This window comes from Cyclopterus lumpus, chromosome 16, assembly GCF_009769545.1.
Source record: "Cyclopterus lumpus isolate fCycLum1 chromosome 16, fCycLum1.pri, whole genome shotgun sequence".
NCBI lineage: Eukaryota > Metazoa > Chordata > Actinopteri > Perciformes > Cyclopteridae > Cyclopterus > Cyclopterus lumpus.
The window spans coordinates 3999062-4023046 of record NC_046981.1 but is presented as its reverse complement, the minus strand read 5'-3'; the positions used below and the strand labels follow the sequence as shown (position 1 = coordinate 4023046).

General features: G+C 45.0%; 2 protein-coding genes across 3 annotated transcripts in view; one reads left to right on the top strand and one right to left on the bottom strand.

Annotated features, from left to right (window-relative positions):
* Nucleotides 1–308: 308 nt before the first annotated feature.
* On the top strand, nucleotides 309–12486 carry ctnnb1 (catenin (cadherin-associated protein), beta 1). Its single transcript, XM_034553137.1, has 17 exons — nucleotides 309–491; nucleotides 6519–6569; nucleotides 6885–7109; nucleotides 7207–7460; nucleotides 7546–7784; nucleotides 8012–8213; nucleotides 8343–8487; nucleotides 8695–8798; nucleotides 8967–9101; nucleotides 9274–9477; nucleotides 9848–10006; nucleotides 10168–10287; nucleotides 10390–10540; nucleotides 10724–10845; nucleotides 10952–11012; nucleotides 11328–11578; nucleotides 11871–12486. The coding sequence occupies exons 2-16, from the start codon at nucleotides 6557–6559 to the stop codon at nucleotides 11540–11542; spliced, it is 2349 nt and encodes a 782-aa protein (XP_034409028.1). The 5' UTR covers nucleotides 309–491; nucleotides 6519–6556; the 3' UTR covers nucleotides 11543–11578; nucleotides 11871–12486.
* A 490-nt stretch (nucleotides 12487–12976) lies between these two features.
* ulk4 (unc-51 like kinase 4) overlaps nucleotides 12977–23985 on the bottom strand; it is a 52888-nt gene continuing 41879 nt past the window's right edge. Inside the window, exons 33-37 of one of the 2 annotated variants that reach the window (XM_034553135.1) lie at nucleotides 21190–21356; nucleotides 19669–19770; nucleotides 18039–18233; nucleotides 16393–16481; nucleotides 12977–13124 (exon numbers count right to left, since the gene is read on the bottom strand). In XM_034553135.1, the coding sequence (XP_034409026.1) occupies nucleotides 13052–13124; nucleotides 16393–16481; nucleotides 18039–18233; nucleotides 19669–19770; nucleotides 21190–21356 (626 nt within the window). In that variant the 3' untranslated portion in view covers nucleotides 12977–13051. The remainder of the gene's footprint in view (nucleotides 13125–16392; nucleotides 16482–18038; nucleotides 18234–19668; nucleotides 19771–21189; nucleotides 21357–23985) is intronic. The other variant, XM_034553136.1, reaches the window with a different exon arrangement.

Here is a 23985-nt window from a genome sequence, read left to right as displayed (position 1 = left end):
GAGATTTACCTAGGGAAAGGAATCGGATTTCCTATTTGTAGTCTGCCGGAACTTCATTCAATTGTGTATTCATACTCGTGCTGTAAACATGGATTTCGTCGCCCTTCTTTCATTAAATCTTTTTTTTTTTTTTAATCGCAACCAAGAGATGTCGTTAATCGCGGCGGGGCAATTTATACACGGTGACCCGTCAGAGCGACATAAATCAAACGGGTCGATCACGTTTTAGTTTCTACTTTATGGGGTGCGCTCGGCAGGATATGTAACCGCTGGAGGTGTGATCCGACCTATATAGATGCGCCGCCATCTTACATTTTCCAGTCTCTGCTGTTCCGGCCAAGTCATTATTGACTGACTGCGGAGGGAGTGGACGAGGGCTCCCCGCTGACGCTCGCCTTCAACATTATCCTCCACTTTTTCCACTTCCTAGAGGTTGTTTTTTTTTTACTCTCCGGGACCCCGAGCAGACGGACCTGCTGCGTTGACAAAGGGTAGGCTCCAGCATTCAAACTACCGGCTGTACTCAGTTTCTCCCTCTTTTTTTTTTTCTCGCGTGGGGGGCCGGCTTGGGATGCTGCCGCTGCCGCAGCTAGCGAGCCAACGGCTTCTCTTCCCCCCGCCCCCCCACCGGCAGGTATGTCGGATACCCTGCCGCTGCGCAGTGACACAACGACTCCCACGGACGATGCTTACGGGACTTCATGGTATAGCGACCCCCCCTCGGGTTGTCGTGTGTTGTTTTTAACCCGAGACCCGTTCCGGTAGTAGATCGTAACCGACGCTAGCTAGACGTGCCGATGGATTTAACGCGTCTTCTAATCCAGGAGTGAACGCAGATGTTTCCGCTTGTTTGAATAGTTATCGTCAAGCCGAATGATGACTACGGTTGGTTAGCTTCACTCCTATTAGCCCCGGTGATAACACGACTCGGGGGAGGGCGGGGGGGGGGGGGGGTGTTTCTTCTCTGGTCGGTTTGGTTTTTAACGTTTGGATAAACTAGCGTTTTAAGCTAGTTTTTGGTATAGTTACACGGTTAAAACTATGTCGGCTAATTAGCGTCTGCTAAGTTACGAGCTGGTGAAGTCACGTCTGGTTGGCACACAAACATGTCCCCCTCCTCCCTCCTCCAAAGTTTTAGTTGGGAAGTTCGTAAAACTGGGGGGGGAGAAAAAAACAACCGTTAGGACGTTAAAATCGATCAAAGGTGGCCGACGCGCGCGCCGCACTCGTATAAACGGTTTTATATTGGGAAGTTTTATGTGTTACGTCGAAAGGCCCGTGGTTATGCTTTTTTCCAGTCGTCCTTTTTTTTTTTTTTTTTTTTTTTTTTAAAAAACAAAGACCGACAAAAAAAATTCCTTTCCAGCCGGAGGAAGACGAGGAGGAGCCAGACTGTGAAATGTGAGTCAGTGGCGCTGGGAAGTCAGGGGCAGCTGTGGGGAGAAGGGGGGGTATAGCACTGTTATGGGGGGCGGTCGGTGAGTGGTGGTCCGGTTTATTAAATGTGGTACTCGGTGCTCACCTTTCCACGTGAATGTGTGTGTTGTGCTGCTTGAAGGGGGAAAAAAGAGAAAAATCACTTTTTTTCTCCACCAAAGCTGTTTGTATGTAGTTTAGTGGCACAGGGCGACGATGCTGGTTATTATGGGACATTATTTTAATCGAGCTTGACTTGTGGGTGAAGGATGTTGAGGTCTCGTGCAGCGGGCTCCAGGTTTCTTCGGATTGTCACGGAAGCTCTGAAACTAAACTTGTTTTGTTTATTTCAAAAAAAATAAGAACACGACAGCAGGGGCGTTTTTTTAATTATTATTATTTTATATCCAATTACTGAGTAAATGCATTCTCCTGGGGGGTTGTTTCATGCCCCAGAAATCACTGCATTGTCTTTATTTTTTTTAATGGGTTGGATATTTTTGTTTGCGTATTTTTGTGACCCTTGAGAGAAATCCCCTCATCAAGTCAGCCACATTTTCTTCGGAAACTGTGTATTACCATTTTTTTTTAAGACTAGCGTGGGTGTAGTCTGCTGTGTTTTGAGGTAAATCCACCTGCGTAATGTGGTTACAGGGACCGTTTCAATGGTGTTGCCTTTGCCCAATACTGTACATTTTCTATGGCTTATGACACACCTTTTGTGTCCGCACGTGTTAATTTGTATACAGGTGTAGGTCTGAGGCATACTTTTAAATGTACACATTAGTGGTGTAATAGATTATTTTTTCCCCAAACTGCATTAAATCACAGTTGTCCTCATTAGGAGGCAAGTTTGGGAAAAAAAAGAAGGTTTTTGTACTATCAAAACTATTTTAATGTTTTGTTTAAAATATAGATATTTATTGAGCATAATAAGGGAAAAGTTAACACCATATGGGAATTGCTCTGATGTTTCCTGGCACCCCTGTTTCTCCATTGGGCACCCATCATTTTGCAGTTGAAACGCAGACCAAGCACTGCAGCGGCTGCAGGCATTGAGCTCATTGTGTTGTTGCCAGCCGTCAGTGAGCGCTGCTGACCCTGCACATTACATGGCTAACACTGAAGCCTGTGGCAGCTCCCGTCTCTGCTTGCACCGGTAGTACTGCTTGTTTGGGTCATTAACTAATATGGATGTATTGAACTCGGTAGGGTTTTTTATTTTTTTATAACCTTGCAGGAGTTGAGGTGGATTTAGCTCTTTTGATGTCTGTTCTCGGAAAAAAAAAATACATCACATTTCTTCAACCCAAACACAGCATGTTCCCTCTAACAAATTAATATGATATTATTTAAATGCGACGGCATGCTAGAAAGAGGCTGTAGACTTGAGCTGCACATGTCTACAGGCCAAAAGGGGAGGAAATGCCATTTTTTGTGTTTTTATTTTTTTGAAAAGTTAATTTGATCCTGTTTTCTTTAGGTATACCTCCAGGCTCACCTGAACTCCCTTTTGTGGATCATATATGCTGACAACATGGCTTTCTTTTTCTTTTCATTGAGAGAAACGATGAGTGAGAGTTTAGACGTGTACAGCTGCTTTGACTTCCAGCTTGTGAATTAATACATTTGATTTTCAAACTCCTTGATTGGTTTATTTAGTGATGTAATTGAGGATTATTTCATGTTCTTGCATTTGCAATACATGTACCTTTTTTTTCTATCTGATGGAAAATGTTTAGTGGCGTCCATGTTTCTTTCACGTTTGCCTCCTAGCTGTCAAGATAATTGGTTGAACTTGACTGGGTAGGTGTAACCGAAGAACTATCTTGTTTATGGCGTTTGGAATGAAGGTGTGTTATGACAGGTGTCAGTCACCTGGCTTCATGCCTTATCCTCATTGAGTTGCCCAATGATCAAAATGCCGGAAAATCCTGCTGGTTCAAAGGTTCCTGAACCTCGTTTGAGACGAATCTCCACTATTTCAGGACATTTCTTCATGGCTTTCCATCCTATTGTGTTACTATCACAGTCCTAGCTGTGCTTCATCCAACTCTGTTTATAAATGTTATGGGTTGTATTGCTCTCTGACTAGAGCTAGCCTAATTGATTAAATGGGTACCCCATTTAATCAATTAGGCTAGCTCTAGTCACCTCCTCCCAACAAATTTGTGTATGTTGCGTTGCTTCCCGTTTGTTGTTCACACATTGCTGAACTCTAGCTCTCTCTCTCTCTCTCTATATATATATATATATATATATATATATATATATATATATATATATATATATATATATATATATGAATATATATATATATATATATATATATATATATATGAATGAACACCATGTTTTTCATGACTATATTCAGGGAACCAGAACGAAGTGCACTATTCCTGTCCGTCCGGCTTTGTGCTGGAGCAGTAAGCCTGTCATTTGAGTGTTGACCTGGGACAGAAGGTCTGTGATTACACTTCATAGGGTTTTGTGAGCATTTTTCTCACATTTACATTTTTTTTTTTTGTGTGCATAGAAGATAACATGTTGATTAATCTATAAAAACAAAGGCTGCACCAATCACTTTCTATATCTAATTTCATCCCGCATACTGCATAAAACAGCCATCTGACTGGTAACTGGTGTGTTGCTCATTAGTCGTCTGGTTTCAATTGTTTGGCTTTTAACTGGACCAGGCGCAGCTCTACATATTGGATTTCTCATCTGGCTTCAAAGAAACCGTGCGTTTTTACTCTTTTTTTTTTTTTTTTTTTGTGGCCGGGCTGCTAGCCTGATATCAAGGAACACACACACAAAAAAAAACCTCATTACAGTGAGTTTCTGACTTTAGGGGTAAGGCTGCTATTTGTGTATCCCAATTGGAGACCAGACGTTGCTGGTTTGCCCATTTAAAAAAAAAAAAAAAAAAAAAAAAAAAAAAACGACATCTGGCTTTGGATGCTGCGCTGGTGATAAAGACCCACATTTTCCACCAGTGTGAATGAGAAATGGTTCCACTGTGCACTTTGATTGTATGTAGCTCTGCACGGGACATGTGGCTCCCATTTGGGCAGGGCTAGGTCATGTGAGGGCAGGCCTGTGCCGCTCGGGAGGATGGTGTGTGTGAATGGCAAATTTGAGATGGTGTGTATGCGGGTTAGAAGCAGCAAGCAGCAGTCTTTGGAGCCAGACTCAAGATTTGCGTTTGAACGCAGTTTAAAAAAAAGTAGTAGAGTTATCCATGAGTGTATTTGCATATTGGCAGACGTTTAACTCCACAAACTCCCACGCATTCACTGGCACACTGGATTTTTTTTTTTAACCACACCATGCCTGGCTGCTGTGTGTTGCATGTCTTTTCATTTAATTGTGTCCAGTTGTTTTGTGCTTTATCGTTTACTTCAATGATATTCTTCTTTTTGGATCACTTGTGTGCATCGTTTTCAGTCGTAATCTCAAGTGTAGTGTATTGAATCCACTGCAGGACACTCAAACGTACCTTTTTAAAAAAAAAATACACATATGTTTCTTAAACTTGAGTAATAAAACAGGGGGATTACAGTTAACCAAAATGCACTGTGCAAGCCACACTGTGTGCCGCTTACCTCTCGGCCCAACAAGGTTTCCAGAGGTTTAGAGAAAATACATATTTCGATAGTGGAGTGATCTGTTGTTTTGCTACGTGGAGACCTGAAAGAGTCTCTATTGAAGTAATAAAGGCCTGATTACATCGCGTAATATTCAGGCAGCCTGTTTATCCCTGAAACAGGATCTACGAGATTCAGGGTTGCGATGTAGCATTTCCTGTGTAAAAACGAGTTGGTTCACACTTGGTTCACACTGTAATGAACATTGGCTCCTGGTGAATGTGCTGCCTTTGGCTGAAGTATTGATACCTACAAGTACATTGTAACACTTAATTGGCTCAGGTTATTTATTGCGTTTTCTTTTTTTTTTTACGACATCCAAAAAATCAGTCAGAATTTAGTTATCCAAAGGAGTGTCGATCTTTATATTTCTTTCAGACGCCCACGTCAAAGTGGTTGCCGTGGCGTCATCCCACCGTACGGCAGTAACCCACTCACCTGTTGCATCGAGCCTCGTGGCAAGAAGTTGGCTGCTCAGAATTTGAATCTTTTTTTTTTTAATTTGTCCCCATGAAAAGTAAATGTGTGTTGGTCTGCCAACAATTCCTTTTTCCTGAGGCAAATAGTTTTTTTTGGGTTGGTTTCATTAGTAATATTAGTCGATAGCCTGCAGACACAACGTTGGAGTGACAGATGTCTGTAGTCTTGATACTGCTGTGTGTGTGTGTGGTTATCTCAAATACGGAAGGCATTTAATGTACTTTTAAAAGAACGTGTAGTCTTAATTGTACTGTATATTATGTAACACCAATATAACTAAATGTACTCGTTTACTGTAGGAACGTCTCGTTGTCGGTCGCCTGCTTTCTCGAGGAACCTACGGACACATTTTGATCTCTAGTTTTCTGTAGACTCTATCTCATAAACATACAAGTTATTTCTGATTCTATGGCCACACTGTTTCTGTCTCATTTTAACCACGATTTTTCTTTCATCTCCTAATTGTGCGGGTTACTGTCATAACACATCTTTGAGTGTGAATTTGAAATACGACTTTTTGAGTTCCCCTTGTATTTACTGAATGAACCCCCTCCTCCCCCCCTCTCCTGCCATAGCCGGTGTTTACTTTCCTGCAGAGTGTGGTTTCGGCTTCAAAGCCAGCACAAGAATGCGTATGCCCTCCTCCCTCCTCCTGCCACTTTTCTCCCCACCCGATGCTCCACTTCCCCCGTCCTTTTCCCCCCACCTAAATAGTTTCTCGCCGCACTTAATGGTGGCTTTGTGTGGGAGCTGCTGCTGTTTGTGTGTCTGCCTTTTGAACAGAAGAGGAAATCCAAGAAAGGAAGGAGGCAGGATAGCGAAGCACTGGAAATGTACTTTTTTCTTCTGAACCAACACACATATTTTTTCAGTTGTTTGACTGGAAGGGAAAGAATGTCGTCGAGCAGGAAGGAATGATGGACGTCCAGATGCCACTGAGGCAGTTTGACTGACTGCTTTTTCTCCTGTTTTCAGATCAGGAAGCTGTGTCTGCCGCGGTTTGAGAAAGGAACATGGCTTCCCAGGGTGAGTTGATAGTTATCAGACTCTTTCACCTCCCTGCTCGCTCGCTCTCTCTCCTCTCTCTCAAAACTGCCTCTTCTCCCGGTGCAGATTTATGTTCTCATTAGAGGAAAGTGAATTAGTTATTGATTTCAATTTCAAACTCTGGAGCGCATGTAAAATTAAACTTCATGCCCGAAGAGACTTTACTGATAGTCCACACATAATATGAAACTGTGAGCAAACCAAATTGCATAACTTGTTCTCTTCACACACTCTGCTACTGCAAAGTTGGTTCGAATGTCGATGCACAATTTCTAATTCTTTGTCTCTTTGCAGCTGATCTGATGGAGCTCGACATGGCCATGGAGCCGGACCGTAAGGCGGCAGTCAGCCACTGGCAGCAACAGTCTTACCTGGATTCAGGCATCCATTCAGGGGCCACCACAACTGCTCCCTCCCTCAGTGGGAAGGGGAACCCGGAAGAAGACGACGTTGACAACCAGGTCATGTATGAGTGGGAGCAGGGCTTCAACCAGAACTTTGCCCAGGAGCAAGTACAAGGTAGGTCACAATACCTTTTTTGAGGAAGAAACGTATGGCGGTAATAGCAGTTTGAATCGCGATTCAACACAAATAACCGTTCTTCCGCCTCTGCTAGACATAGACGGTCAGTATGCCATGACGCGCGCCCAGCGGGTGCGTGCAGCGATGTTCCCAGAGACTCTCGAGGAGGGCATGCAGATCCCCTCCACACAGTATGACGCAGCAAACCCCACCAACGTTCAGAGGCTGGCGGAGCCCTCGCAAATGCTCAAACACGCCGTGGTCAATCTGATCAACTACCAAGACGACGCGGAGCTGGCGACCAGAGCAATACCAGAACTCACCAAACTACTCAATGATGAGGACCAGGTAGTTGAGCATAATCTGTGGCTTTAGTATTGTCTCTTTGTTGTTGTTTGTTGTTTTCTCTAACGTGTACGCCTGTCCCCACCAGGTCGTAGTAAACAAAGCAGCGGTGATGGTCCACCAGCTCTCAAAGAAAGAAGCTTCTCGCCACGCCATCATGCGCTCGCCTCAGATGGTGTCGGCTATTGTCCGGACCATGCAGAACACAAACGACGTGGAGACGGCTCGCTGCACCGCGGGGACGCTCCACAACTTGTCCCACCACAGAGAGGGCCTGCTGGCCATCTTCAAGTCCGGAGGGATACCGGCTCTAGTTAAGATGCTCGGGTATGTGAGAGGAGGATGGAAGCATACGGGATTTGGAAGGGACTTTTTCTCGGGTCTCCATTTTTTTTATGCCCTATCAATTGCAATAAGAAATGCATGAAAGATTAACTCCTCAAAGGCAGAGAGAAAGCACCTTTGGGAAACCTAATCCAATACTAGCTTCTAGTTTTTGATATTTCCCAGTGGGACGGTAATCTGATGAGCCTTTTTTTTCTTTTTTTCTGCAGTTCACCAGTGGACTCTGTCCTGTTCTACGCCATTACCACCCTCCACAACCTCCTCCTGCACCAGGAAGGAGCCAAGATGGCGGTGCGTTTAGCCGGGGGTCTTCAGAAAATGGTGGCTCTGCTCAACAAGACCAACGTCAAGTTCTTGGCCATCACCACCGACTGTCTCCAGATTCTGGCCTATGGAAACCAGGAAAGCAAGGTGAGGTCTCGGTGGGACAGGTGTGTGTGTGTGTGGTCACAAGTTAGTACTGTGTTAATACACATGTAGCTTTCTCGACGTGTGACATCAAAGTCCCCTAACCTTTGTGTGCCCTCTCTTCCTGTGTAGTTGATCATCTTGGCCAGCGGTGGCCCACAGGCACTGGTCAACATCATGAGGACTTACACCTACGAGAAGCTGTTGTGGACGACGAGCCGCGTTCTCAAAGTTCTGTCGGTCTGCTCCAGTAACAAGCCCGCCATTGTTGAAGCTGGTACGTTTGGCCCGTCTCAACCATTCAGTGTTTGTAATGAGCTTCAATGTCATTCTGCCTGCGCTGTGTGTGTTCACAGGTTTCATTTCAGCTAATTTTAAAATGTGTTAACGGCAATCGCAGCGGCTCAAACTGCTTAGTCGAGTGACGTTCAGGGACATATCGTGATTCTAAGTGAAATCCCCCCCCCCCCCCCCCCTTGTCCAGGAGGCATGCAGGCTCTGGGACTCCACCTGACAGACCCCAGCCAGAGACTGGTCCAGAACTGTCTCTGGACTCTCAGGAACTTATCAGATGCTGCCACCAAACAGGTGAAGAGAACCGCCCCTTGTACAAACAATGACATCATGCCAGTAAGACTTTGCAGAAAGATGATAAACTCCTACTTTTGTTGCTGTGTTTGAAATTCATCCTTGCTCTCGATGCTGCGTGCCGATCTGTCCTTTTCCTACTAAATCCACCTGTGTCTTCCTTTCCAGGAGGGGATGGAGGGTCTCCTAGGAACTCTGGTCCAGCTGCTCGGCAGCGACGACATTAACGTGGTGACCTGTGCTGCCGGCATCCTGTCTAACCTGACCTGTAACAACTACAAGAACAAGATGATGGTCTGCCAGGTGAGGACGCACTTAAAGGGCAGCATTTGCAGAGTCTGTGTCGTCTGAATTTCCAATTCAAGATGGTTTAAACTTGTATATTATGCTTTGATATTATCCACCTAGTGAAAGTGAGTCTCTGGCGTCTCCGTTAATCTGTTACCCCCCCTCCCCCCCTCCCGTGTGTTTGTAGGTCGGCGGTATTGAGGCATTAGTTCGCACCGTGCTTCGGGCCGGGGACAGAGAAGACATCACAGAACCGGCCATCTGTGCCCTGCGTCACCTCACCTCTCGACACCAGGACGCGGAGATGGCCCAGAACGCCGTCCGACTGCACTACGGCCTGCCGGTGGTCGTCAAGCTGCTGCATCCGCCGTCACACTGGCCGCTCATTAAGGTACTCGCACAGACGAGCAGTTTATCCCTCGTGCGTCTTTTCCTTTTTTTTTTTAGAATCAGTTACCACCCGACCACGCCTTGAATCTAAAATAATTATGACACAATATTTCTTCTGCGGGAAAGTGGAGTCGGCCATTAGTCCGTGGAGGCTGCGTCGGGTCTCTCAGGACTGAATGTCTCTTGTAGTGTATTTTTACTCATGCACATTAAGATAATCCCAAATTATAATCCATCATCCAGAAGGAAAGACTTGTGTTATGCTGATAAAGAATGGCTTTTTAAAAAAATGTTCTAAATGGACTGTGTAATGGCTACCTCCCTGTTAATATTTCGACCCGTTATGACCGTTAAAATGTTTTTTTTCCCAGGCGACAGTCGGTCTGATCCGTAACTTGGCTCTGTGCCCTGCAAACCACGCTCCCCTGAGGGAGCAGGGAGCCATCCCCCGACTGGTCCAGCTGCTGGTCAGAGCGCATCAAGACGCACAGAGACGCACCAGCATGGGAGGCACGCAGCAGCAGTTTGTGGTGAGAGCTCACACACGCACACACACACATTAAAACACTAGAGTACGGACATGCAGATATCTGTCTTTCAATCAGTTTCGCAGCACCGTTGCCTGCTCACCTTAAGAGCCTTAAAGGACCCCGTCCAGCTTGATCTTGACTCCTTGAGTGTTTGTCATTAGGAGGGCGTTCGTATGGAGGAGATTGTGGAGGGCTGCACAGGAGCACTTCACATCCTGGCCAGAGACGTCCACAACAGAATAGTCATCCGAGGACTCAACACCATTCCACTCTTTGTACAGGTGAGACAACTTGTCACAGTGGCATCATTAAAATGTATTTTATTGCCTCCTTCCACATAATTTGTGAGTACTAAGTGTATACATACTTTCTCGTGTGTGCAGCTGTTGTATTCTCCCATCGAGAACATCCAGCGTGTCGCAGCAGGCGTCCTGTGTGAGCTGGCTCAGGATAAAGAGGCTGCCGAGGCCATCGAGGCCGAGGGCGCCACCGCACCGCTCACTGAGCTATTGCACAGCCGCAACGAAGGAGTCGGTACGTTCACACACAAAAAAACACACCGATATACGTGAGAGAAAATCAGTTTTCCAGAGACCGTTTTTATTGATGTAGTCGAGTGACGCAACATGGGCTGTAGCTATGAACATGGAGAAGGCCTCTTGGTTGTCCCCTCTCTGCTGTGGCATTTGTAGTGAGCTGTTTGTTCTCTCCCCTCAGCCACCTACGCTGCAGCGGTTTTGTTCCGCATGTCGGAGGACAAACCCCAAGACTACAAGAAGCGTCTCTCTGTAGAACTCACCAGTTCGCTCTTCAGGACCGAGCCGATGGCCTGGAACGAGGTACGGAGCGACCGGCTGCTCAGCTGGACATTCGTACACCGAATAGACACGGAAGTGAACTTCAAAATGTAAATACAATCTTTTGTCTTTCTGTGTTTCTCTGCAGACCGGAGACCTAGGTTTGGATATTGGAGCACAGGGAGAGCCTCTGGGCTACAGACAGGAAGGTGAGTCACCTCTTCACCTGCGAGACTCCTCTGAGAAACACAAATACCTGAGCAGTCAGGCCGCCCCTCCTGTGTCCGTTAGTCTTTCTAAACCCACCCTGGATTCCTGCTGGAGGATCCAAACTCAACGCAGTTTGAGTTCAAAGTCCTCCACAGCTGCAGCTCGAGTTCGCTGATGTTTTTGTGTTGCTGTGTTGCGTTTGAATCGTCGTACTACTGTGTGAAAAGCTTGGTTTGTTAACATGCTTCTAACAGCTGCTCTGCTCCCCACCTCCCCCCCCCCCCCCCCCCCCCCCCCCCCCCCCCCACCCCCAGACCCGAGCTACCGTTCCTTCCATTCAGGGGGATACGGAGGGGACTCGATGGGTATGGAGCCCATGATGGACCATGATCTGGGTGGGGTCCACCACCCTGGCCAGGACTACCCCCCTGTAGATGGGCTGCCTGACCTGGGACACGCCCAGGAACTGATAGAGGGCCTGCCACCTGGCGACTCCAACCAACTGGCCTGGTTTGATACCGACCTGTAAATACGAAGACCAACATTACACGACACTTTCTACTAGGTGAGGGTTCATTCAGCGACTCTGCATCAGCCGTAATGATCGAGAGGCGTTGTTGGGCGGATGCACTCACTGGCTGCTGCATGTTCAGACAGTTCCTAATTGCAGAGCTGTGTGATGTGTGTGTGTGTGTTTGATGTTACTTGGTGTTTGATCTGTGTGTGTGTGGTCTTAACCAACATCTGTGCCCTTGTCTCCTTTCTCTCACCACCTATCCCCCCCCCCCCCCCACCCACCCTCATTCCTCCTCCCCCCTCCCCACCCTCATTCCTCCTCCCTATCCATCCCCTCGCAGCTGTATCATGTGATCTGGATGAACCTGCATCGTGATTCGCCCATATGGAGGAGGCGGGGTTTCAGAAAGTGCCTGAAGAAGACTCAACAACAGCAAGCAGAGTTTCCTGTCTATGGGAACTCCATTGGGACAAACTAGATTGAAGTGCGGTTCTGTTCTGTTCTCAGCCTGATGGTGGGCTGACTTCAAATCCTGACATGACCCACAGATCTCAATAATTGATTTTTGAAAAATGCTTTATGTACTTTGTTTTTTTCATTTTTACTTAATTTGGATGTTTTCCTCTTATTATTTTTACCCCTTCCCCCCCTCAAGTCTATAATGGTACAAACTGATTCTAGTTTATTTTCATTATCCTGAATTCTTCTATCCATCTCTTGTTTTTTGCAGTCCCTTGTGTTTTACGTCTCTGGTAGTGTCGAGTTTTCTCTTTTCTTTTCTTTTTTTTTTGTGGTATTGCTTCATCAAAGTAAAGAAATCTGATCACATTTTAAATGGTGTCCAAACACTAAAGTTAATCAGTTGAATTGTATTCCGATGAAGTGTAACATTGTGTAGCTTTTGTATAAAACAAAACAACATGAATTGGAAATCATGGTCCAAATATCAAGCTATTTTCTTGCTTTAAAAAAGGTGGACACTGATGTGTCTCTGCTGTTCCAAAGGGGGGGGGGGGTGTAGCTGACCTAGCTGGATGGGTGTGGCTGTGGAAGGACGGGGGGAGGAGGAGGGCTCTTATTCTGTCTGTTACTAAGGGGGAGGGAGGAGGAGCTGGTTGCTGTAGCCTGCTGTGTTCTGAAACAATAAAATGGACTGTCATTTCACCCGGACGCCTCCGCGTCTAATTTCACAAACGTTCCTTAAACCAGCCGTGAGCTCTCTGAAGGCCCAACGCTGCAGAACTAAGGCAGACCAGGACCCTCGGAGCAAGGCAGCGAGTCCACATCCACCTGCGGGGGCGCCATGCAGAAGGCCGCCAGGTCAGTGCGCCGTCTTCCTCTACAAGTGTGTGGGGTGATGCAACACCTGGTTGTCAGGGTTACGTGCATGTGTTCCGTCATGGTACAGAGAGTCCTCTTGTTATAAAGATCACGCAGGAGTCAAAACGGTAACTGAAGGTATTTTTATTTAAAAAAAACAGAACAAAGCAGACGACTCGTCACAAGCATCTTTTTAAAAGTTCAAGGTTGATGAAATGTTTTGGTCTCCAGAATCTTCTGGAGTTCAGCAGCCAGCGGAGCGACATCTGGACACCTGAGAGGGAACAAGTTGTTCACCTGGTGACGTGAAGCAAGCTGAACCTTCACGGTTAAGAGCTAACTTTATGATTTTCATGACGTTTTCTTTCATACTATATTATGACCTTTATTCAAAATGCACAACATTTTCTGATTCATACATTTTATGTAAACTAAACTATGACCGTTTATTCATGAAATACTCTGACTGACCTTTTTGATGACGTCACTACCACAATACATAACTACAAAATGCCCTCTTTCATCCCTTGTTTCTGCCTCTTTTCATCCATTAATCAGTCCAATAAAAAGGCAAAAATGCCACAAACGAGTCTAAAAGTGCAAATGTTCATAATGTATAAATATTGGGCATATTTAAAATCTTCATAGTGGTTTTTTTACTATGTACAATACATTTTTTTTGGGGGGTTGTTTATACAACTATATCTTTGAACAACTATATCCAGCAATATTACAGACTTGTATCAATACTGTACGTGCAAAGCTTTAATGTCTCAGTTCTAAATGATAAATTAAACCGATTCCTTTAAATTAGGACTCTTCCTCCTCCTCTCAGCATCCCCTCTTCAATAAGCCCCGTGGCTTAATGAAGGAGTGATACTGGGGAGCAGAGCGCCGGGGGGTGAGGCGGAGTGCAAACCGCTCAACACGTATTGTTAGGGGGAACGTATGCGGAGGGCGGCGCAGCAGATGTGCTCATGTAGCCGTCATCTACCTGTCCCTCCTCCCCCCTTCTTCCAGGTGCCTCTGAGGTCAACCTGACAGCCGAGCCTGCAGAAGCCCTTTTTTTTCGTAATTCTTTAACCTAATTAACAGCACTCCCAAAGGCCTCGGAAAATCCTTAAGTTATGGAGTACAGAAACATCAATTTGATCCGTAGTTTAGTTACTCATGAAGTCAGAAATGGACCGTAAGCAGCTGCTCGGAGGACAGCGGGAGATGAAATAATTGGTTTTAGATTACGGTTAATGGATGTTACAGAACACCAAAGAACTAGAAGCGACACTTCTCAGGAGATCCCTCACACCTCAAACCGGTTCTTACACTTGGCTCCATCTCAACATGGTCCTCAATAATTGGCCACTTCTCAAAAGACATTTGTACTCCCCTTCGTTCATCTTAAAATAAGTGGAATAAATGCCTGACCAAGAGGCGACATCGTCTTTAAAATAAAACGGTTAGAAAATGTACCAATGGCAGAGGTGAGCCATCCCATAAACCAGGTGACTCTTCTCCAATGTTCCAATCGTTTCTTCACAGATATGATGTGTTGCGACATCTCCGGTATGTTTTGCAGATGTTAGCGGACCGACGGCTTCATGTTCGAGATCTTTTTTTTTTTTGGGGACCTCGAGGCTCCGGCCCCTCACGGTTGAGATAAAAAAAAGGCATTCCTCAGGTTGCCATGGCGAAGGCTGAATGACATCATTTTGGGTTGGGATACCAGCCCAGACCTCTACTCTCCTTCCCACTCTTCTGTCTCCTCTCTGGCCCAACCATCCTCTCATGTAGCCCCTCCCCCTCCTCATAACTTCTTTCATCTCCTGCCCTTTCTCCTAAAACCTCTGCTCCCCTACTTCTACAACTAAACCAGTGGGAGTGTGCCAGTCTCAGCCACTTCAAAGGCTGCAGCTGATCTCCGCTTTCATCTGCCAGAGTGGAGAGAGAGAAGTGGGAGAGGGAAAGTCCAAGAGAGAGAGAGAGAGAAAGAAAGGTGAAAAAGAAATAAAATGGAGGGGGGAGGAGGAGGAGAAATGGGTATAGAGGGGGGGGAAGGGAGAGTGGGAGAAGCCTCTATAGCAGGACAACAATACACCTTTATTAAGGATCTGAAGGGGTGTGTGTGTGTTGGAGAGACGCGTAGAAGGGAGTGAAAAGCGACCGTGTGTGTGTGTCGCTGTATACAAGTCGCTAGTCTGATACATCAAGACATCAAAGGATGCACGGTCGCTACGGCGACAAAAAACCCTCGGCTTGAAGAGCGGACGCACATGCTCATGAAAGGCAGCCAGATGCACGTGCACACGGGCAGCACCGGTCCACACTAATGCTTTGCATCTTGGGTAAATATCAGCTATGAGAAGGTTATATTTGTTTTCATAACTGTTAATCTACGACTGATGAGACCCTTTTTATATTCTATAACTTAATGTTTAAATGGCACTACAGCATTAGTTATGACTCACTTTCTGTTTCCTAAATGAGTTTTACATCCACAAAGTCTACCGCTTTCAGTATTTACGCCTAAAAACATGACGATAACTAAAAAAGCATTTTTGAAAGAAATTGCATAAGAAAAGTGCTAAATGCTGAAAAGTTAAATTAGACCACTAATGTAATAAAGATTTGGAATATTTAAAGATTTTTTTTTTTAAAAGGCTGACACTAAATTACTACCTTTACTTTATGAGAAGAAGGTGAATAGTTGGAAAAGTCGAAATGGGGTTAATTTGTATGAACGTCCTTCACAAGTCGAATTATCACCTGTTGAAATACGGTTACCTTCTGGGGCTTTTATTTTGAAAAACGCAGGTTTGATGCTTTTAGTTGATGCAAAGAAGACTCATCCTGAGCTAAGTCCATTTACTCAACGGTACTTTTATTTTGAAGGGGCCTTTCAGCCTTCACACCAATTAGCCGTCATAATCAACACCAAGCCGATACTTTAGTTTTCAGGTGATTCGCCAAACTCGTTGGCTTGTAATAGATGTCTTTGGAGTAGCTGGCACTTGTTTTTTATTTTTTGGGAGTCTCCTTTGTACATTTAAAAAAAAAAATGATTCCATGACCTTGACTTTTTAAACGTCTTGTAGTCGAGTTGCTCGCTCTGAAGTCAGATGAGAGCTCAGGAGAGACGTCAAGATAAAGTATAAAAAAAAAAAACAGGGCTATCAGTTTATTATTATTATTATTATTATTGTGCCTCACTCCCAAACTCTGAAATCTTAGCGGGATGCTTTTACTTTGTAAGGTGGTGCAGGTCGTGTTTCCTGCCATTGATACGAGACCTTAAGAGACTCCACGGACAAAGACGCTTTTCTTTGAATATATAAGTGTGTGTTTTTAATCTCTCAGCTCTTTGTGACTCATTAAACTGTCACATTAATAAGATGAAGGAAAGATTTGTTATTGGTATCTCTTGAGGTTTCAACATACTATCAGAAATGAACAAATTGTTTTGCCACCATTAGAATGATGGAAGGAATATTCCACACCACTTGAATAATCTATTACACGAGCATTTAAACGGCAGAAACACGCACCTGTTGGACGTCGTTATGTCCTGCAGCAGACCAATCAGCGCCGCTCCTTCAGGACATTCTGACCAATCGGGTCGCTCTGTGGTCTGCACCTGGAGAAAGAGGGAGGTGTATTATTTTGTATATATATTTATATTCTTTCCCCACTAAATCACTTCTCTCTGTCGTCCCTGTGTTTGTATTCCTGTCCCGACGTGTCTCTCCACACCTGGACGCCAGGAACACCTGGAGAGCCGTTTGTGTGCGTGTGTCACTTCAAAAAGTGGAATTTACAGTCTGTTCGCCAAGTTAAGATCTGTTTTAATAACGTGTGTGTGTGTGTGTTTGGTGAACGAGTTCTCTCTGATCTCCGGTGACATCACCCCTGTCTCTGGCGACACAGCATGGTTGTTGCTAGGCAACGGGGTTAGGAGGAGACAAAGAGGCTCCCTTGACTCGCTTACTTTTCTCACGTACACACACACACACACTCCTACTTATCATCCTTTCTCCATTCCTGCCCCCCCCCCCCCTCTCTCTCTACCTGACCAACCCCTGAATCTATGACACTGAACTTAAAGTCAAATGAGTCTTCCAGAGATGAGAGAGGAAGAAGCTTCTAGACCTTCTAGTGGGATTAAGAAGCAGTGTCAGGACAGCAACACCCTGTCTGGCCTGGAGGATCCAGGTGTGTCATGTGTTAAGGCAACTCACTCAAAATCTCACAAATACTACACACTAAAACGTTATTGTGTCAGTATAATGGGGTTTAGTGTGTGAAAGGGGCTTGAGAAACACATGCATTGTGCATCAATATTAAAGGGATCCCCGGACACAATAGGTAGATTTTCTTTTAGGTAGAAGTTCTTTAAAATAAATAATAAATGCTTATTTCTCTGACAACATTCATTTAATTAGTATTCTTCTTTTAAGTCTTTCCAAGTTGTGCAAGGTGAAATGTTCACTAAATCAGACTGATTCATTTCCCCCCCCCCCCCCTCTCCTCCAAGCTATTAGCAGGATCTTTGATTGAGATTAACAGAGCCCTGAAATCAATGAAAGATAATTTTAAAAAAGCCTTTTGTTGAAGGGCAGGCAGAACGTGTGTGTGTCTGTGCATCTATGAAGAAGTGAGTTGTGGACATTGAATGTCTAATGCATTAATAAAAAACGGGTTTTGAAATGTTGATTTGAGACTCCAAAAAGTAAAAGGTGTGGGAGAGGAGTATCACAACGTAACCATTTAAATTAACTAATGTGCAATGAGTTGAATGGCTCCATGTGCAGGATGGTAGATTTCTACCTCTGACTCTGAGCTGCTCCGTGACTCACCGGCTTTCTTACGAGAACTTTTCACAACACACACACACACACGCACACACACACACCAGCAAAGCCTCCAGTCAGGTCACGTGATCTCACGGTCACAGTTGACCTCGTGTCCTGAATGCAGAAACTATTTCATGACCCTACGGCCAAAGCATTAAGATTGCATTTTACATAATCAATTTTTCACATCTTTTATTTTAAAAATGCATTTTCACTGGACTGCCTTCACCCACTCTGCCTCTCTTCTTCTCATCATCGTCATGTGTTTACGCATCTATTACATACATTACATGCTTATGATACAACCAATACTCTCACAAAAGACATGCGTGTGCGCTCACCAGTCGTTTGATGATCCTAAGTGTTGTGCGTTGGATCCGGGGGGTCTCGACGTGCATGTGTGTGTGCAACACGTGTGAAAAGCTTTGCAAACAGGAAGGCGACAGGCAGTCGCAGAGCTCTCCTCCGTACAGCTGGACCAGGAGGGACAGACACTGAAGAGAGTCCTCCCAAACCTCCTGGTGTTCAGAGGACAGCTACAAGGAGAGCGCACGCACACACACACACACACACAGGTTACTGTATTAAAAGCACACATTCAAGGAGGCAAAATGTACAAATTTGCCTCGAGTTGTAAAGATTCTTTTCTCACATTTTATTAATTGAAAAGATATTTCACACAAACACTGAGGGGATGTCACTCTAAACGTGTATTTTAGCAACATTATTACCGGTAACTGACCCCCTTCGCTAAATAAAAGGAACTTAAATCATAAAACTTTCCATGCAAGCGGACGGCTCTTCAAGTTTTTGCAGTTTTTAATGATTTTAATTAGATTCAGGGATTATATTGACGCGGCCGCTCCTTCTATCCCACTAATCTCCCATGGGGGCAAAGGGCTGCGCAAAGACCGGGGGTGTGTGTGTCAGCTGCCCCCCTGACACCCACACACACACACACACACACAATGTGTCAAGTAGAAGTAAAAACCTCTATTGTGTCCCTTGGGACCCCCCCCCCCCCCCCCCCCGCCCCCAGAATTCATAGGACCCTCTTTGGCATGGGATCTCTCTCTTTCCTCCTTCAGCCTTTCGTCCCCATTTCATTCTTCTACCTTCTTTCTCCAGCTCCTGTTTATGAATCACGTTTATATTTTTTAAATTTATTTCAAGTCGCAGAAGTAAAAAGACAAAGACCGTCATTCATCAAGCGTATTTAAACGTCTTCAATCCGAATTCTGGAGATTTTGAGTTCTGATAGATGAGGGAGTTATTTTGCATCATGTTATTCTTTAATATCTCATTTTTAAAAAGATTCTTTAATCCGGAGGGTGCGGCCGTATGAACTTGCAGACCTCAGTCTCCTCTGCAGACTTATCTTTTTTTGGGTCGTATATTTATTTCATTAAATCTGAATAATCATCTGTATCGAACAGATAATCAACGTGAAAGAGGTAAAGTCCATCCCTATAACATCCAGACCCTCATTTCACAGGCAGCGTCGAAAGTTTGCAGGAAAATAACTTTGCTGCTTGGAACATTGGAGAAGAGACTTGAAATTAAAAGTGCATTAAAAAGGCATTTTGTCTGTTTACTGCTCAACACTTTGAAATGAGCGTGATCAGTAGTGATGCTGTTTACAGAGCAGACACACACACACAGTTTGACACACTAACATACATTTAGACATGCAATACACACACTCGCAGCCACGCACGCTTTCACGCACGCACGCTCAGCCACGCAGCCACGCTCGCAGCCACGCACGCTCGCAGCCACGCTCGCAGCCACGCACGCTCGCAGCCACGCACGCTCTCAGCCACGCTCTCAGCCACGCTCTCAGCCACGCTCGCAGCCACGCACGCTCGCAGCCACGCACGCTCGCAGCCACGCACGCTCGCAGCCACGCACGCTCGCAGCCACGCACGCTCGCAGCCACGCACGCACGCTCTCAGAGAGTATTGGTCTCACCATGTGAATGAGGTGTGTGCTGAGTTGGCTCAGGGGTCTGTTTTCTAGGAGCAGCTTCTCTGCTGCCTCCACCTCTCCTGCTGGACAAGATAGCCTCTGGCTCTACGCACACACACACACACACACACACACACGCACGTTAAATCATTTATAGAGATTTGACAGTCAATAGTGATGGATCCAGAGACCTGCCAAGACCGACCCTGTCTGACGGAGAAAGGTCCACTGATAGCGAGTTGTTCTGCATGTGTTATTTTAACCCTTCTGTAATGCAAGGCGTGCTCGAGACAACCCAGGTTGAACATGTTTTCTTTATTGCTTTATTTACTTTGTCACTCCAAGTTATTTTTGCATCTCATTACAACTTCAGTCCCCCTTTTTCTTCCTCCCGCCCCCATCTCATTAGCACCTCTGTCCCTCACTTATTTTAGTTCAGTTCATGCCTACAGTGGAACTTCAGGCCAATTAGCTGTGGAATAATGTGATTAATACTGGCACATTTTCTCTCTCTCGCTCTTCCCCAAGTCACTTCTTCTCCGTTATGCTCTCTCTCTCTCTCTCTCTCATTTTCCTTTATATAATCTCTCTCTCTCTCTCTCTCTTGACCAACGGAGAAATAGTTTGGGGAGAGCGTTCTCTCTCTGCTTATCAGACCTTATTACTCAAATGAATTTGGTTTGGGCCAAAGTTTTCTTTTTAATGAGCTTTGCATTTCTTGCAGAATTGATTTCCGCTGCACATTCTGCTCGCTCCCTTCCCTCCGTCTCCTCCCTTCCATCATCCATACTTCCCTCTCCTTCCACCCAGACTTTTACCCCCCCGATGCCACCCCCCTGTCCAGGCATTAATATGTATGCATTGGGCTGGGGTGCACAGTATGGGGAGACAGGGGCTGGTGTGTGTGTGTGCATAAGAGCGTATGTGGGTGTGTGTACATGTAGGGAGGCGAGCTAAGGACAAAGCCACTGGTGATAATGAGGCCGCAGGGACATAGCCAGACAGGCCCCTCTGTGTGTGTGTGTGTGTGTGTGTGTGTGTGTGTGTGTGTGTGTGTCAGGGACTTGGGACCCCATCCGCTTTCTCCTGAGTCCACAACTTCAATATTGCAGTGGCTTAAACTAGCTTCCACTGCACACATCAATGGACACACACACACACACACACGGAGACACAGGGACACACACACGGAGACACAGGGACACAGGGACACGGTACAAGGGCAACATTTTGAGGGAACTGACTTTGTGATTCTGTGCTCAACAGAGAGGAAATTGGTAAATAGTGGTGAATTGATGTGGGAAATACACCAGCTTATAAAGACCAATGTAACATGAAACAGCAAAACAGCTGACAGGCAAGTTAACAATTGTTTAAAATGATCAAATATAGTGGCTCAAAGGGTTTCTCTTTAGAAGTACATCATACAAATTGAATTTGGTTTGTAATTACAATGAATGGCCATTTATGCGTCTCATCAATCTTGAAATGCTATATAATGTGACCGTGTTTGAGTGGACGTGCCTGCAGCGCGGAGCGGACCACAACAGATGTTTGTTTTAGGATGTCGTGAAGCAGTTCCAAGAGGGCTTGGAGCACAAGATGGACGGCGTTCCTCCCGGCATGTCCCCCTCCGTCCAGGTGGACGAGTGCAGCCTCTGAGAGGGTGCTCACCACCACCTCTACGAGGCCTGTGCAGCGGAGGGGAAAGCACACACACACACACACACACAGTTGTTCACACTGGTGACAGTCCACATGGTCTCGAGCACATTTTAAAAACAACATTTGTTCACAAGCTCATTCATTCATTAATAGGAGCTCAAACAACCTACTTCTACATTACAAAAACCCCAACAGACCTCTTGTCTCTCCCGACATGTACGTCCAAAGCACAAAGGGTAACAGTACCCGACTCTCCAGTGCATCCATAGCTCCTCCATATGGAGAGGGACAAAAATCAATAGCCGATACCCCGAGTCCACAGAATGATAAGTAAGGTAACGCAAACAACCGACGGCATCTTAATTTAGATGCTAATCTAAAGCTGTATTCCTTCACTCATCACTGCCAAGTCATGAATAAACGTCTCTCACTGAAGTGCTTTAAACCCTTTGTTCATTAAATGTAACATCACATAGAAGATACTCATGCATGTTGCAGCCCGAGCTGCCAGCGATGTCGTGGTGGCACAAGCCTTCAGATACATCTACACTGTGCCGATACTTTGGCTGTCAATAAAGACAAAAAGTTGTACTTCACTTTCATTCCTGCGCACCAGTTAAATAGCAGTCTTCGCTGGGGAAAAGCCTTATTTTCTATTCCAATAGATCTTTATTTAGAAATGTAGACGTTTGTGCATTTATTTTATAACGCCGCCCGAGACTAGAAAGCTATGGAGCTAGCCGGCTGTCAGCGTTACTTAGTGGAGCCGCCTCGTGATTGAATAACCAGACGGCTCTACTTTGGACCTCTCGTGCCGTTAATGTCCGACAACGTGAGCCTCTCGAGAGGAAGACTCTGTTCCAGGTAGCTGCTCCTGTATATGTTGATAACATCATTCTGTTTATTGTATGTTGAGAAGAGCCGTCATCACTCTACACAGTGTTCAGATTAAAACAAGGACATTATATTACATGAATGATCTAAAAGGTTCCTGATCTTTAAGCTTACCTTTTAACCAGCATTTAAAGCTGCATAATTAAATCAAAACTCTTCGATTGTGTACCTAAAAACCTAAAGCATCTGCTTGTAATAGTCATATGGATTATTACGATATACAATGATCAGTCTTATTTAGACAAAACAGCACTAAATAAGTCATTATATTAAATATAGAAGTTTTTATTCGCTATACACATTCTACCGTGACTATAGGTTGAAATGGCGTGTTGTTTTTCTCAGTAAGACCCTTAAAAAAAGTCAAACTACGAGAAAAGCAACGCTCCTGTCAGGTGCTCAGTCAGCTGTATTAAAAGTGGCGTGTGCAACCACAACTACTGAGGAGAACCTCTGCAGGGCCATAATACAACATGTATATAGCATTTCATGCAGAGCACCAGAGTGTTTGTGTGTGCATAATGTAATGAAGATTGTGTGTGTGTGGGTTTGTGTGCACTAAGTGTAACTGGAGGGACATCAACTTCATTCACTAACGAGTCAATTTGAAAGAAAATGTCACACATTTACTAAGACTCGAGGAATAATTTGAGTGGAAACCGTTGTCCTATTTTTGGGGGTTTGGACTTTAACTGGGTTAAAAATAGACATTCTGCGACGCTTCGTGACATCATCTATTTATAAACCACTGTGAAATGAGTTCTGTTGGGAAATCAACAGGATGGGCGGCTCAGAGCATTTCTGTCTACGCAAAGAAAAGAGTTTTTGTGGGGACCGACTGAACCGAATGAATACGGTCAGTGGATAATGTTTCAGTTAATTTAAATAAAGTTACATTTAAGTGTGCGCATGGTTCCTATTAATTGCATTTGGGTTGGTCTTCAATGATGGAGTGAAAAGTGTTTTGGTCAAATCATGTGTTTGTTTCACACGACCGCCCTCACTGTTGATTAATTGACCCATTTTTAGGTGTTATTCAAATAATATTTATTTCGTTGAGTCATTATTATGCTTTTTCATGCCGAATGACTTGTTTCCAAGACAAACACTGTCCCCACGGATGGATGGATGGATGAATGGATGCATGGATGGATGGATGCATGTATGCATGGATGTATGGATGGATGCATTTATGGATGGATGGATGGATGCATGCATGTATGGATGCATGTATGGATGGATGGATGCATGTATGGACGAATGGATGTATGGATGCATGTATGGATGGATGGATGCATGTATGGACGAATGGATGGATGGATGCATGTATGGATGGATGGATGGATGCATGGATGGACGAATGGATGGATGGATGCATGTATGGATGGATGGATGGATGCATGGATGGACGAATGGATGGATGGATGCATTTATGGATGGATGCATGCATGTATGGATGGATGTATGGATGGATGTATGGATGGATGGATGCATGCATGGATGGATGCATGGATGCATGTATGGATGGATGGATGCATGGATGCATGTATGGATGGATGCATGGATGCATGTATGGATGGATGGATGGATGCATGGATGGACGAATGGATGGATGGATGCATTTATGGATGGATGCATGCATGTATGGATGGATGGATGTATGAATGGATGCATGGATGGATGGATTGATGCATGCATGTATGAATGGATGGATGAATGAATGAATGGATGGATTGATGCATGCATGTATGAATGGATGTA

Coding starts and splice junctions, on each gene's coding strand:
- ctnnb1 (XM_034553137.1), top strand. Junction 7,110..7,206: donor TGCCCAGGAGCAAGTACAAG/GTAGGTCACAAT, acceptor CGCCTCTGCTAG/ACATAGACGGTCAGTATGCC. Junction 10,541..10,723: donor CAGCCGCAACGAAGGAGTCG/GTACGTTCACAC, acceptor CTCTCCCCTCAG/CCACCTACGCTGCAGCGGTT.